Genomic DNA, 12,021 nt, shown 5'->3' with positions numbered 1-12,021 from the left:
ACATACAACAGAATATTATTCAAGCATAAGAAGGAATAAAAGTACTGATACATGCTAAGAAGCCAGATACAAAAGGTCACATGATATATGATTCCATTTCAAAAAATCTTCAGAACAGGTAAATCTATAGAAACAGAACTTATTTTGGCAGTTGCCAGGGGCTGGGTGCAGAGTGGAGTGGGAACCAACTGCTTAACGGGTACAGGGTTTACTTTAGGGTGATAAAAATGTTTTAGAACCTGATAGAGATGGTTGTATAACACTGTGAACGTGCAAAATCCCACTAACCTATTCACTTTAAAATGATTAATTTTATGTTATGTGAATTTCACCTCAATTAAAAAAAAAATCTTTAAGAAGTAGTGGATGGGTGAACTTGATATCAGGCAAGTTTATAAATACTTCCATATTAAGTTTACACTAGTGGTTCTCAACAGGGGTGATTTTGCCCCCCACCCCCCACACTCCTGAGGATGTTGGACAATGTACGGGGACATTTTGATTGTCACGACTAGGGGCAGGGGTGCTACTGGCATCTAGTGGGTGTAACTCAAAGAAAGACGCTGATAAACATCCTACAACGCACCAGGACAGCCCCCAACAAACCTAGAATTATCTGGTCCAAAATCTGAAGAGTGCCACTGTTGAAAAACCCTGGTTTAGGCCCTCTACTATTAGGAAGACACATAATCAAATGAAAATATTCAGAATATTTTTTCATGGCACAGCAAAAATCAGAGATCCAAGACATGAAATAGAGATAAAGGTGAGGAAATCTTCCGGAAAATGGAGATGGAAAATAGGAGACAAAGTTAAGAAAAATGGAGAATTATGCCAGGAAGCTCAACTGCCAACTAACACATATTAAAAAAAAAAAAAAAAAGGTAAAGAAAATAAACACAAGAGAGGAAGTTACCAAAGAAATAGAGTAGCAACTTCCCAAAGCTGAGAGACCTGAGTTTCCAGACTAAATTAAAAGACATGCCAAGCCACATCACTGTGAATTTTCAGAACACTGGGGAGAAAGAAGATTCTAACAGCTTTCAGTGAAGAAAAAAATCAGGTCATACACAAAGGACTGTGAGTTAGAAATGGCATCAACTCCTCAACCTACTAGCTGTGGGACACAGGGAAAATTATTTACTCTCTTTAATTTCAGTTTCCATTTGAAAGCTATAGGTAATAACCGAACCTACCTCATAAAGTTATTATGAGGACTTCATGCTTGTAAAGGATGTAATAAATAGCACCCTGGCCTACAGTTAGTAGGCTGCAAAGGTAAACTTATTATTACTTCAATGTGCAATCCCTATTACAGGATCTCAGGATCAAGATACTTTCTCCATCTGTTCACAATGCAAAATCCTTCAGATTTGAAGAGCCTACTATTAAAATGGGAACCTGAAACGCCTTGATTCTTTCCCTTTCCTCAATGGTTGGCTTCTCAAAATTATCTGCTTTCCCCAAATATGAGCAGGATAAAAAGAGAACCACAGGAAAGGAAAAAGAGCGTTATTTTTCACTAATCCCATTATTTTCAAGTCACTACTAGAAGGAAAGCAGGAATGAAGGGGAGGTGAGGGAATATAATAAGAAAATATGTAAGGTTCCGTATTTCAGGGTCATTTTGTTTTAAATCTTCAAAATTGCAATTAAGTGAAAAGCCAGCATTTTCCTATTAGCCAACATTGTAATAATGAGCTTTTGCAGTAAAAACTAGTGTTCTTTTGGATACAAATATAGGGGTTACACTACATTTATAAAACCAAAAGACAATTTTCCTACCTCCTTATCTTGATGGTAATATGAAAGCACTGGGAATCTTCCCTTGCTCCGGAACTTGGAACTCCCAACAATTATTGGTTTGCTTGCTACTTGGGGAACGTAAAGTTCTCTGGGATAAGTTTCACAGATCTGTAAATATCAAATAAAATATAACCATTCTACTTACAGTTCAAAACCATGAGGTTGAAAATTACCTTTAAAAACTTTAAAAGTTATTAAATCCAAAATTACATAGTAATACATAGACAAATTGCTGCTATAACACCCAGTACTAACTTTTTCACTAAATTACCTTGTATTCTCGGTTTGCATCAGACAACTGCCAGTGTGAATTTGGCACTCCCATTCTTTCATATTCTTCAGCAAGGTCAATAAGCTGCCAACCTTGTAGTCGTTCTGCGTCATTTTGCTTGGGATTATAAGAAAATGCATACAGATCTTCATATTTTGCTATGGAATACAAAAATACACAAATACTGATATGCAACTTACAGGACATAATACAGATAAGAGCAAGTTTTCAGGTTTATCCCCATTTCTTCTTTAAAATCTTCCAAGAGATGGCTAAGACCTGAACACACCAACCACAACCAAGCCTGCTGCAGTCAAGTCGACTTCAACTCATAGCAACCCTATAGGACAGAGCAGAACTGCCCTATAGGGTTTCTAAGGAGCAGCTGCTAGATCCAAACTGCCATCCCTGTTGGTTAGCAGCCGAGCTCTTAACCACTGCACCACCAGGGCTCTGCTTGAACCTAATAGTTTGTCAATTCTCTGATGCAAAATATTATATTTAAAGGTATACACATATCACTCTGAGATTCAATTTACATCATCATCAAAAGTTAAGCTACTAAACTTAGACCTTTCTGTGTTAAATTCTCTACTGCAAAATTTCCTCTTCTTAAAATTTTTAGAACATAAAACACTTCCCACTCACCACTTTTCCCAAACAAGATGTAAAATGGAAAGAGTAAGGCTGAAAATAGAAAACTAGAGATGGTATAAGTAACAGGAAATTGCATTATACATTCCTACAGGACAGTGCTGACCAAAACTGGCAATGGTTGCACAGAGCTGAAGACAGTACTTATATTTGAACAATGGTAAGCCCTAAAGGCCACGGAACCATCTTTACTCGAACATCTAGCATTGTACGGGATGACGGGATATACGTTACAGGCTTTAGGTGTGAGGAGAGAAGAGGAAGTACAGACCTACACCTAGATCCCCTGAATGCTACAATCCAGGTTTGTTTCACAAAAAAAGAAAGCTCGGTAACATTCAGTAACCAGTTTGTTTTGTCTCCTGAAGACAACTATGTAATTTAAATAATGTTGAGCGAACAAGGCCCTAGATCCCCAGGGCGTAAGTTGTGGCAGATTCCTCTTTCGGGCCTACCTCCCTCTCAGTCCTAAATCAGTTGTCACCTAGCTGACTCCGTTTCACGGTGACCTCATTTGTGTCAGAGCAGAACTGTACTCTGCAGGGTTCTCAGTGGCTGATTTTACGGGTGTAGATCACCAGGTGTTTCTTTTGAGGCACCTCTGGGTGGACTCAAACTTCCAGCCTTTCAGTTAACAGCCAAACTGTTAATCTTGTTTGCAGCACCCGGGGAAACAGGATTCACCTCTCTTTTCCCTCTGCTTCTATCCCATATGATCTACCTTAACCAGTTAAGTACAGCAGCCCCACTGCTATCAGAGTACCTGACCCTTCTTTACTTTTCATTTAGTAATACCAATTTCCAAGTGATTCCTCTTGGTTGTGGCATATAAGCTTTAAAAAAAAAAAAAAAAGTTCTGCTACTGGCTATCAACAAGCTTAGAAAACATTAATATGAATCTATTGTTTCTTAAGTCTGTACTATAAATGTTTCACTTACTCCTTTCTTTTAGGGCCCCTTTTTTGGACACCATCCTTAGAATTCAGCTCAATAGTTTCTAGTTATTTCTAGGCCATATTCTTTGGCATAGAGTGCATAGGAACCTGACTGTAAGAGTAACTTAAAGTATAAAATAACATAATGAGACCTTAAATAATGTATCTTGGATCACCCAACTCAAAATTAAGCAGGTAAGCTTTGCTAAGGACAATACCTTGTTTTGACAGTTGTAGCAAAGAGTTGTAAATATCATGGCAATCTCTTTCTCTGGGAACAATGAAGTGCACAATTCTGAAGTTCTTGCACTGAATCACAAGTGGGCATCCAGAAGTCGTCAATGCGAGTTTCTCTACTGATGCAATATGGTGATGTAATATCTACAGCGTGAAAAGAATGAAGTTGTCATTATCAAGAACACTATCTTACTGTCTTCCAGAGTACATAAATGTTAGAGATGTCCTCTTACAATCAAAAAAGTCTCAAATGACATATACACTCAAAATTTTTAAAATGACTGAATGCCCAAGTCAGAAACATGGCCCACATCTCCTAAAGATCTCTGTAACTTGTCTAGTGCTCTCCATCTCTACTGTCACATCCCTAATTGTACTGTCCCCACTGCTTCTCACCTGAATCACTGCAAATAACCTCCTAAATGCTCTCTCCGTATCTACTCCTGATGCCCTCTAATCCATTCTCTACAATACAGTCAAATTATTTCTAAAAACCAATCTAGTCATGTTACTTCCTATTTCTCCAATCTCATTTCAAGCCCCTTTCTCCATCGTTGACCACATTCTTGCTGCCACAGCCTTCTTTTGGCTCTTCAAATCTGTCAAGCTCTTTAACACACATTCTGAGTGCCTCCCTTTAACTAGGATACTGTCACTCCACCTCTTCACCTAGGCATGCCTAGTCATATTTTAGGTCTTTACTTAAAATTCATAATATCACCCAGAAGCACAGCCTGACATCCTTTACCCCTCTTCCCAAGTAAGTAAGGTCCCTCCCATTCTCTTATCACATATCAACCTATACTTTTCCTTCATAGAACTTAGCACAAGAGTAACTTGTATGGTAAATGTCTTTTTCCAGCTAGATTTTGGGCACTTTGTAAGGACCCAGACTTTAGCTAAGTTGATAACCATTACTTCGTCAGAACCTAACACAGTACCTGAAGCATTATAATTGCTCAATAAATGTTTGCTGAATGAATGAATAAAAAAGTTCCACTATAAACTCATACTTGATGCATTTTAAACATACGATTAACATTCTCAGCCAACCAGTAATATTCTGTTTTCTACCAAAAAAATTCTCCCTCTCCTCCATATTATTCCGGTTAATTCAAAATATTTATAGGAAACTTCTGGAGAACAAAAAATTCTGGAGTGATAGCAAGTTTCCAAATGAGAAAACTCAATTGTGTCAAGACATCAAGTCATCCCAAACTAGTCTACAAATACAGAATAAATTCCCACAAAAAATTCCAATCTGGGTTTGTTTTTTTTTTTGTGGAAGGGTGAGGGATGATTATATATGATTATATATATTACGCACGGTACTACATAATTACATTACATATAAGATCTATATTAATGCAAATAATTACAATATTAATGTACTATATATTAAGCATATATCTAGAATTTATATGCAAGATTAAATGCATAAAAATAATAAAAGCTTGAAAAAGAAGCCTAATGAGGAAAGAACTTATTCTATGGAAATCAAAACTGTATAGAACAAAGATAATTAACACATACGTAGCCCATATTTAAGACTAAAATTCAGCACCATTAACATTTCTATTGGTTCAAAACTGGAAAGGTTGTGTGGGTCACTTTACTTATTCAATCTGTATGCTGAACAAATAAAGAAGCAGGACTATATGAAGATGAACATGGCATCAGGATTGGTGGAAGACTCATTAACAACCTGTGATAAGCAGATGACACAACCTTGCCTGCCAAAAATGAAGACAACCTGAATCACTTATTGATGAAAGTCAAAGGCTACAGCTTTCAGTATGGATTACACCTGAATGAATAAAAACAAAAACTCTCACAACCGGATTGATAAACATCACGATAAATGGAGAAGTAACTGAAGTTGTCAATGATTACAATCAACTTTGATCAACAATCAATGTCCATGGAAGCAACAGTCAACAAATCAAGTGATGTACTGCCATCAGGCAAAATCCATGGCAAAAGATCTCTCTGAAGTTTTAAAAAGCAAAGGTGTCACTTTAAAACCTAAGGTGTGCCTGACTCTAGCCATGGTCTTTTCAATCGCCTCATATGCATGCAAAAACTAGACAATTAAAAAGGAAACAGTAGAACTGATGAGCTCGAATTGTGGTGCTGGTGAGGAATATTGACTATGCCATGGACTGCCAAAAGAATGAACAAATCAATCTTGGAAGAAATACAACCAGAATGGTCTGTAGTAGCAAGAATCTTGAGACTTCAGCTTGCTTACTTTGGACATGTCATCAGGAAAGACCACTGACTAAAAAAAGAACATAATGGTTGTTAAAGCAGAGGGTCAGCAAAAATGAGGGAAATCCTCAATGAGATTGATTTACACAATAGCTGCAACAATGGTCGCAAACACACTAACGATCGTAAGGATGGCTCAGGATCAGGCAACACTTCATTCTGTTATACATAAGACTGCCATGAGTCAGGGCCAACTTGATGGCAACTAACAACAAAAACAAAGGCAGCAGCAACATTTTTAGTGCACCTGTGCCAAGTTACTCAAAACGATCTAAGAGTACTATCTAGTTACAGAGTAAGAGATAATAGCTAGTAATATTATACGTATCACTATTATGATTCCAATTAAGATCCAAAATTCTATGCAGAAAGAGAATGATGAAGGGTCCTGGCTCTGCTACTAACCAGCTGTCATATCTTGAAAAAATAATCACCTGTAAAAAGCAAAAAAATAAAGATTGATAAGGCCCCTTCTAAATCTGAAATGCTCATTTCTGTCGATACTAAAGAGGTTTCATTCAGGAGAGATATTACGGAATACACTGACGAGAAGGCATTTTTAAAATAACAATAGGAGAGGAGGATAAATAGGTATCTTTTAGCTGCCTCCAAACACTAAGTTATCAACATCTGAAATAATAGCTATATGGAAAACTTCCACATGTATCTCTAAGAGATGGATAACATACAGAAAAGACATGGGGAGTCAGGGAGTGAACAAAAGAAGGCTAGGAGAGTAGATGATAACATGATTCCACAGGCCATTGCTAGGTTAAACTCCTGACAGTTCCTGGACAAACAGTGGATGGGGAAGAGATCAACTGCCTCTAGGGAACACAACTGCAAAATCGACATCTCATATAAATAGCTTAGCTTACTTATTGCAATCCCAGCAAACGGATGGCCTTTCTGTGAAACTCCAAAGAATACAATTAAAAGACAAGACAGAAGAGAATGTGGCATGCTCCGTAAGGGTTGATCACAGGACAACATGACCACCTGCAACTCATAACTGAGCTCTAATCTTGATTTTACTATACACAAATAAGAGCAGCCACAAGTTATTGAGTCACTACTGTGTTTTAGGTATAGGTGTTTTTAATATTTAAGATTCACAAAAGTCCTACATGATAACAGATGCTATAACCATTTCACAGCAGTACTAAGTCTCAAAGTTAAACGCTTTGGCAGACACTGTTGGTCTGCCACTCCAGCTTCCTTACGGGCAGTCTGAGGATGATGAACAAGTTTCTGTTCCTAAGTCTGTCTTTAACTCAAACTTGTATGTAAATCGAAACGGTTAGGTGTGGTTCATATCTAACATCAGTTAGTCAAATGTCTGTCCTAGTATATATTATATAGTGTACCTTTCTATTCATAAAAACATTAAAGAAACACTTCCAGTTACACTAAAACATGTTTAATAATACTGTAACAATAATAATGTTTTGATGCACACAAGGTGGCCCCCATTTGTTATAATGAACCACTGTATGTACCTCGAATATTTAACGTAATAGGCTTTATGGGGGTTGGTTTCTAACTATGAGTTATACATAAATTTGAGGTTCGTAATTCGGTAACTGCCTGTACCTGCAACACCAATTTCCCACAGGAGACTAAAAATACCAGAAACCTTCTTTCTCTGCCTCCTAAGCAGGCAGGGGAGGTAGGGGCATTGGTACACTGTAGAGAGCTCAAAAGGAGACCCAAAAATATATGGAAGGCTTTATTTATGGCAGAGCTGGTGCTTCAGGTCAATGGGCTGGAACAGTCAATAAACAGTGCTGGTAATCCATATGAAAAAAATGAAACTAAATTCCTACCAGACACCAAAATATTTTCTAGCTGTATTATAAACTTATGTACATACATGGAAGGCAGAAGTTAAGCCTTTAGATGAAAATACTGAAAAATCTTTATAATCCTCTCACACAGGGAAAGATTTTTTTAAGTCACAAAAGAGTACAAACCATAAAAAAGTGATAAATCTATCACATTAAAATTTTAAACTTTTCTTAAAAGACATATACACATACATACAAAAGACAAGCCACACACAGAGAAGCTGTCTATATAACACACATATCCGACAAGGCATTAAAACACCAGAACTCACAACATCAATAAAGACAACCCACAGAAAAAGAAAACGAAACCACTGGCTGAAATATATGAATGGATAACTTCCTTCTAGTCAGCAAATTAAAATCGTAATTGCATATCCGCCAGATATATGCAAAAATTTTAAAGTTGACAATACGCAAGGTTGTTGAGGATATGTAACACTGTCATATTCTCTTATATGAATAATCATTGGAACCACCATTTTAGAGGTGGCATTTAGTAAGGCTGAATATGTACTTATCCAAGACCCAATAATTTTACTCCTAGGCAAATATCCCAAAGAAATTCTAGCACATATACACAAGGAAACATATCTAAGATGCCCATTTCCACACTGTCTGTACTAGGAAAAAAAAATTTTAATACCCTAATTGCAATTTGGCATAAAAATACTGTGGAATATGCTGTTTGATCTGTTAACATGTACTTATTAAATTTTTTTTAAATAAAAGAAATAAGTATTTTACAATAATTTAAGGAGATAAGAGTCTTTCTTGTATTCTACATTATACATATATATAATGCATTATATAAAGAATTCCACACAATACATATCACTGTTTTATAAGGAGGGAAGGCAGAAGTGATCTGGCTACTTTGAAAAATATTTGGTTGAGATAAATTACCAATTGTTATGGATTAAACCCTCCCCCCCGCCCCCGCCCCAAATACATGTTGGAATGCTAAACCCTATACCTGTGGATGTAATCCTGTTTGGAAATAGAGTTTTTTTTTAGCTGTGTTAATTAGAGCAAACATAAGTAGGGTGGGCTCTAAATAATCACTTCTGATTTAAAAAAGAACAGAGAGGGAAGACAGACATATCAGAATCACCAAGGAATCAAGGAACACCCAGGGCTACCAACAAGGAAGGAATCAACATAGTTGACGTCCTAATTTGGACTTTTAGCCACCACAGCTGTGAGAAAATAAGTTTCAGTTCTTGTAACCCACCCACTTGTGGTATTTCTGCTACAGCAGCACTAGGAAACTAACATACCAATGATTAAACATTTTATACCTATTGCAAGTCTGTTATTATTATGTTGTTAAACAATACATGTGGGGCTCTCCTTACCCAAGTTTCTTTTTGATGAGAGTCTATAAATAATAGATGGGTGGCCGTAAGATACAGCGTTCCTGTTAATGACTTGTTGCTGGTGCTGAATCGGTCAAGTGCTTTCACTTGCTCAACCTAAAAAAGAACAAGATTATTATTTCTCATTTCAAAAGTAGTATAAATTATTTTTCTGTTATCCCAGAACGTACATACACCATTTTCAATTTATTTCCCCCTTCTGTTCAAAAACTTAAAAGCTTATTGAATATTCAATGTTAAATCTCACATGTCTTTTTGGACACTACATGAACCACAAAATTTACAGTTACAAATATAACCAATAGATAAGAATTTTGTATTAGAAAAAGATTAGCATAAACATTAGGGAGAACAGAATGAAGGCATGTGTTACAAATAAGCAAAAACATTTTTCATACTCAAGAGTCAAAATATTTTACTTAAAGTTGGCCACAAAATAAAAAAAAACACATAAGGTTACTATTTAGAGTTATGGAAGTAAACTACTAGAAAAATTAAATCAAAAAACAGAAGGGTTGCAAACTCCAAATTAGTCTCTATATTCTCCTTCCCTCTCCATACCAGTACAACGAATGTTCGTTTCAGCTCTGCACTTTTACTCATACTGTTCTCCCTTCCTAACGCAATCTCTTCATCAAGACAGTGGAGGCACGTAGAACAGGTAGTCCCTGACTTACGAAGCAATTCTGTTCCTACGACTCCACTGTAAGGTGGTTCTGATGTAAGTCGAATACTTTTTTTTTTTTTAATTTTCATTACCAATCTTTTATTATCAGTATCTTTATAAATCCAATCTTTGTCTTTGGGGGCTGGCATGAGAATAACACCACCAAATTACGTGCTGCAACACTATACATAGTACATATTACTAACGATAAGATGTACAAAAAAAAAAAAGGACAGTCGTAAGTACCGTTCGTCATAACTCGAATACATTTTAAGTTAGGGACTGCCTGTACATCTTCATTAACAGTAGCAGATCCACATATACACACACAGAAGGTTGCTTTGGAAAGTGGGATCAGGATTGGCCTGAAATATGCAGGAGAATATTGCTTTGAAAAAATGGCATTTGGTGTTATCTTATTAAAAAATGTTAAATAACCATGAAGAACTTAAAAAATTCATAGCTACAGAACTAGATTAGACAGTTCTTTAAATTGTGTATGTCTTCAAAACCAGATACCTAACCATTGTCTCATTTACTCTATACTCTTTACCCATATTTTCCTTTTCCCTATTAAAATTTAAGAAAATGCCTCCATTATGAAATTATGATGTCTAAAATAATCAATAATTACTACTTAAAAGGCTGGTTAGCTTTTCCCCAGCTCAGACATTTATGTGTATGCTTATAACAGCAGCATCTGTTTGCACATGGGTAAGACAATGAATTGAGTTTGTTTTTTTTAAATAACATTGTGTTTTTGGTGAAAGTTTACACAGCAGTTTAGGTTCCCATTCAACAGTTCCTACACAAGTTGTTCAGTGACGTTGGTTACAATCGTCACAATGCATGAACATTCTCATTATTTCCATTCTGGTTGTTCCATTTCCACTAATTCAGTTCCCCTACCCCCCTACATTCTTATCCTTGTTTTAAAGTAATTGTTGACCGTTTGGGCTCACATAGATGCTTTTTTTCCTTTTTTTATTAACTTTTATTGAGCTTCAAGTGAACGTTTACAAATCAAATCAGTCTGTCACATATAAGTTTACATACTTCTTACTCCGTACTCCCACTTGCTCTCCCCCCTAATGAGTCAGCCCTTCCAGTCTCTCCCTTCGTGACAATTTTGCCAGCTTCCCACTCTCTCTATCCTCCCATCCCCCCTCCAGACAGGAGATGCCAACACAATCTCAAGTGTCCACCTGATATAATTAGCTCACTCTTCATCAGTAGATGCTTTTTTAAAGGAGCACACTACTTACAGGTGATATTCACTGTTCTGTGAGCCAATCTGCTATTCAGCTACAAGGTGGCCTCAGGGGTTAGTTTTGGTTTAAGGTTTGAAGAATATCTCAGGGCATGTCTTAGGAAGTCCTCCAGTCTCAATCAGTCTAGTAGGTCTGGTTGGCTTTTTTAAAGGAATTTGAGGTTCTGATCCACATTTTTCTCTCATTCTGTTAGGGTCCATCTATTGTGGCCCTGATTAGAATGGATGGTACTGGTAGCTGGGCATCATGTAGCTCTGGTTTCAGGGTAAATGAGGCCATGGTTCGTGTAGGCTATTTGTCCTGTAGACTAGTTTTCTCTGAGTCTTTGGTTTCCTTTTCTTTTGCTCTGACAGCAGAGAGACCAATAGTTGTATGTTAGACGGCTGCTTGCAAGCTTTTAAGACCCCAGACACTACTCACTAAGCTAGGATGTAGAACATAAGCTCTTAACTATATTACGTCAGTTGACCAAATGTCCCATGAGACTATGGTCCTAATCCTTCAAACCCAGAATACAACCCCATGAGGTGTTTGGTTATATCTAAGAAGTATCCTTAACTGTGCCCCCCGTGTGCTTTATTATACACATGAATCACTGAGTCTGAATCACCGGGTTTGTTTTGAATATATGCGTACAGTCACATTGATGCATATACATATGCATACACCCATATATACATACC

General features: G+C 36.8%; 1 protein-coding gene across 2 annotated transcripts in view; it reads right to left on the bottom strand.

The window, feature by feature from the left end:
- The window catches only part of MTMR6 (myotubularin related protein 6), a 62,639-nt gene that overhangs the window by 25,565 nt on the left and 25,053 nt on the right, over window positions 1-12,021 (bottom strand). For both annotated transcript variants that reach the window (XM_064275338.1, XM_003414007.4), the window contains exons 2-5: window positions 9,380-9,496; window positions 3,885-4,047; window positions 2,078-2,235; window positions 1,786-1,914 (exon numbers count right to left, since the gene is read on the bottom strand). In XM_064275338.1, coding sequence (XP_064131408.1) covers window positions 1,786-1,914; window positions 2,078-2,235; window positions 3,885-4,047; window positions 9,380-9,496 — 567 coding nt within the window. The remainder of the gene's footprint in view (window positions 1-1,785; window positions 1,915-2,077; window positions 2,236-3,884; window positions 4,048-9,379; window positions 9,497-12,021) is intronic.

Source organism: Loxodonta africana, chromosome 23 (genome assembly GCF_030014295.1).
Source record: "Loxodonta africana isolate mLoxAfr1 chromosome 23, mLoxAfr1.hap2, whole genome shotgun sequence".
Taxonomy (NCBI): domain Eukaryota; kingdom Metazoa; phylum Chordata; class Mammalia; order Proboscidea; family Elephantidae; genus Loxodonta; species Loxodonta africana.
The sequence above is the reverse complement of the archived record's forward strand: the minus strand, read 5'-3'. Positions and strand labels throughout refer to the sequence as shown.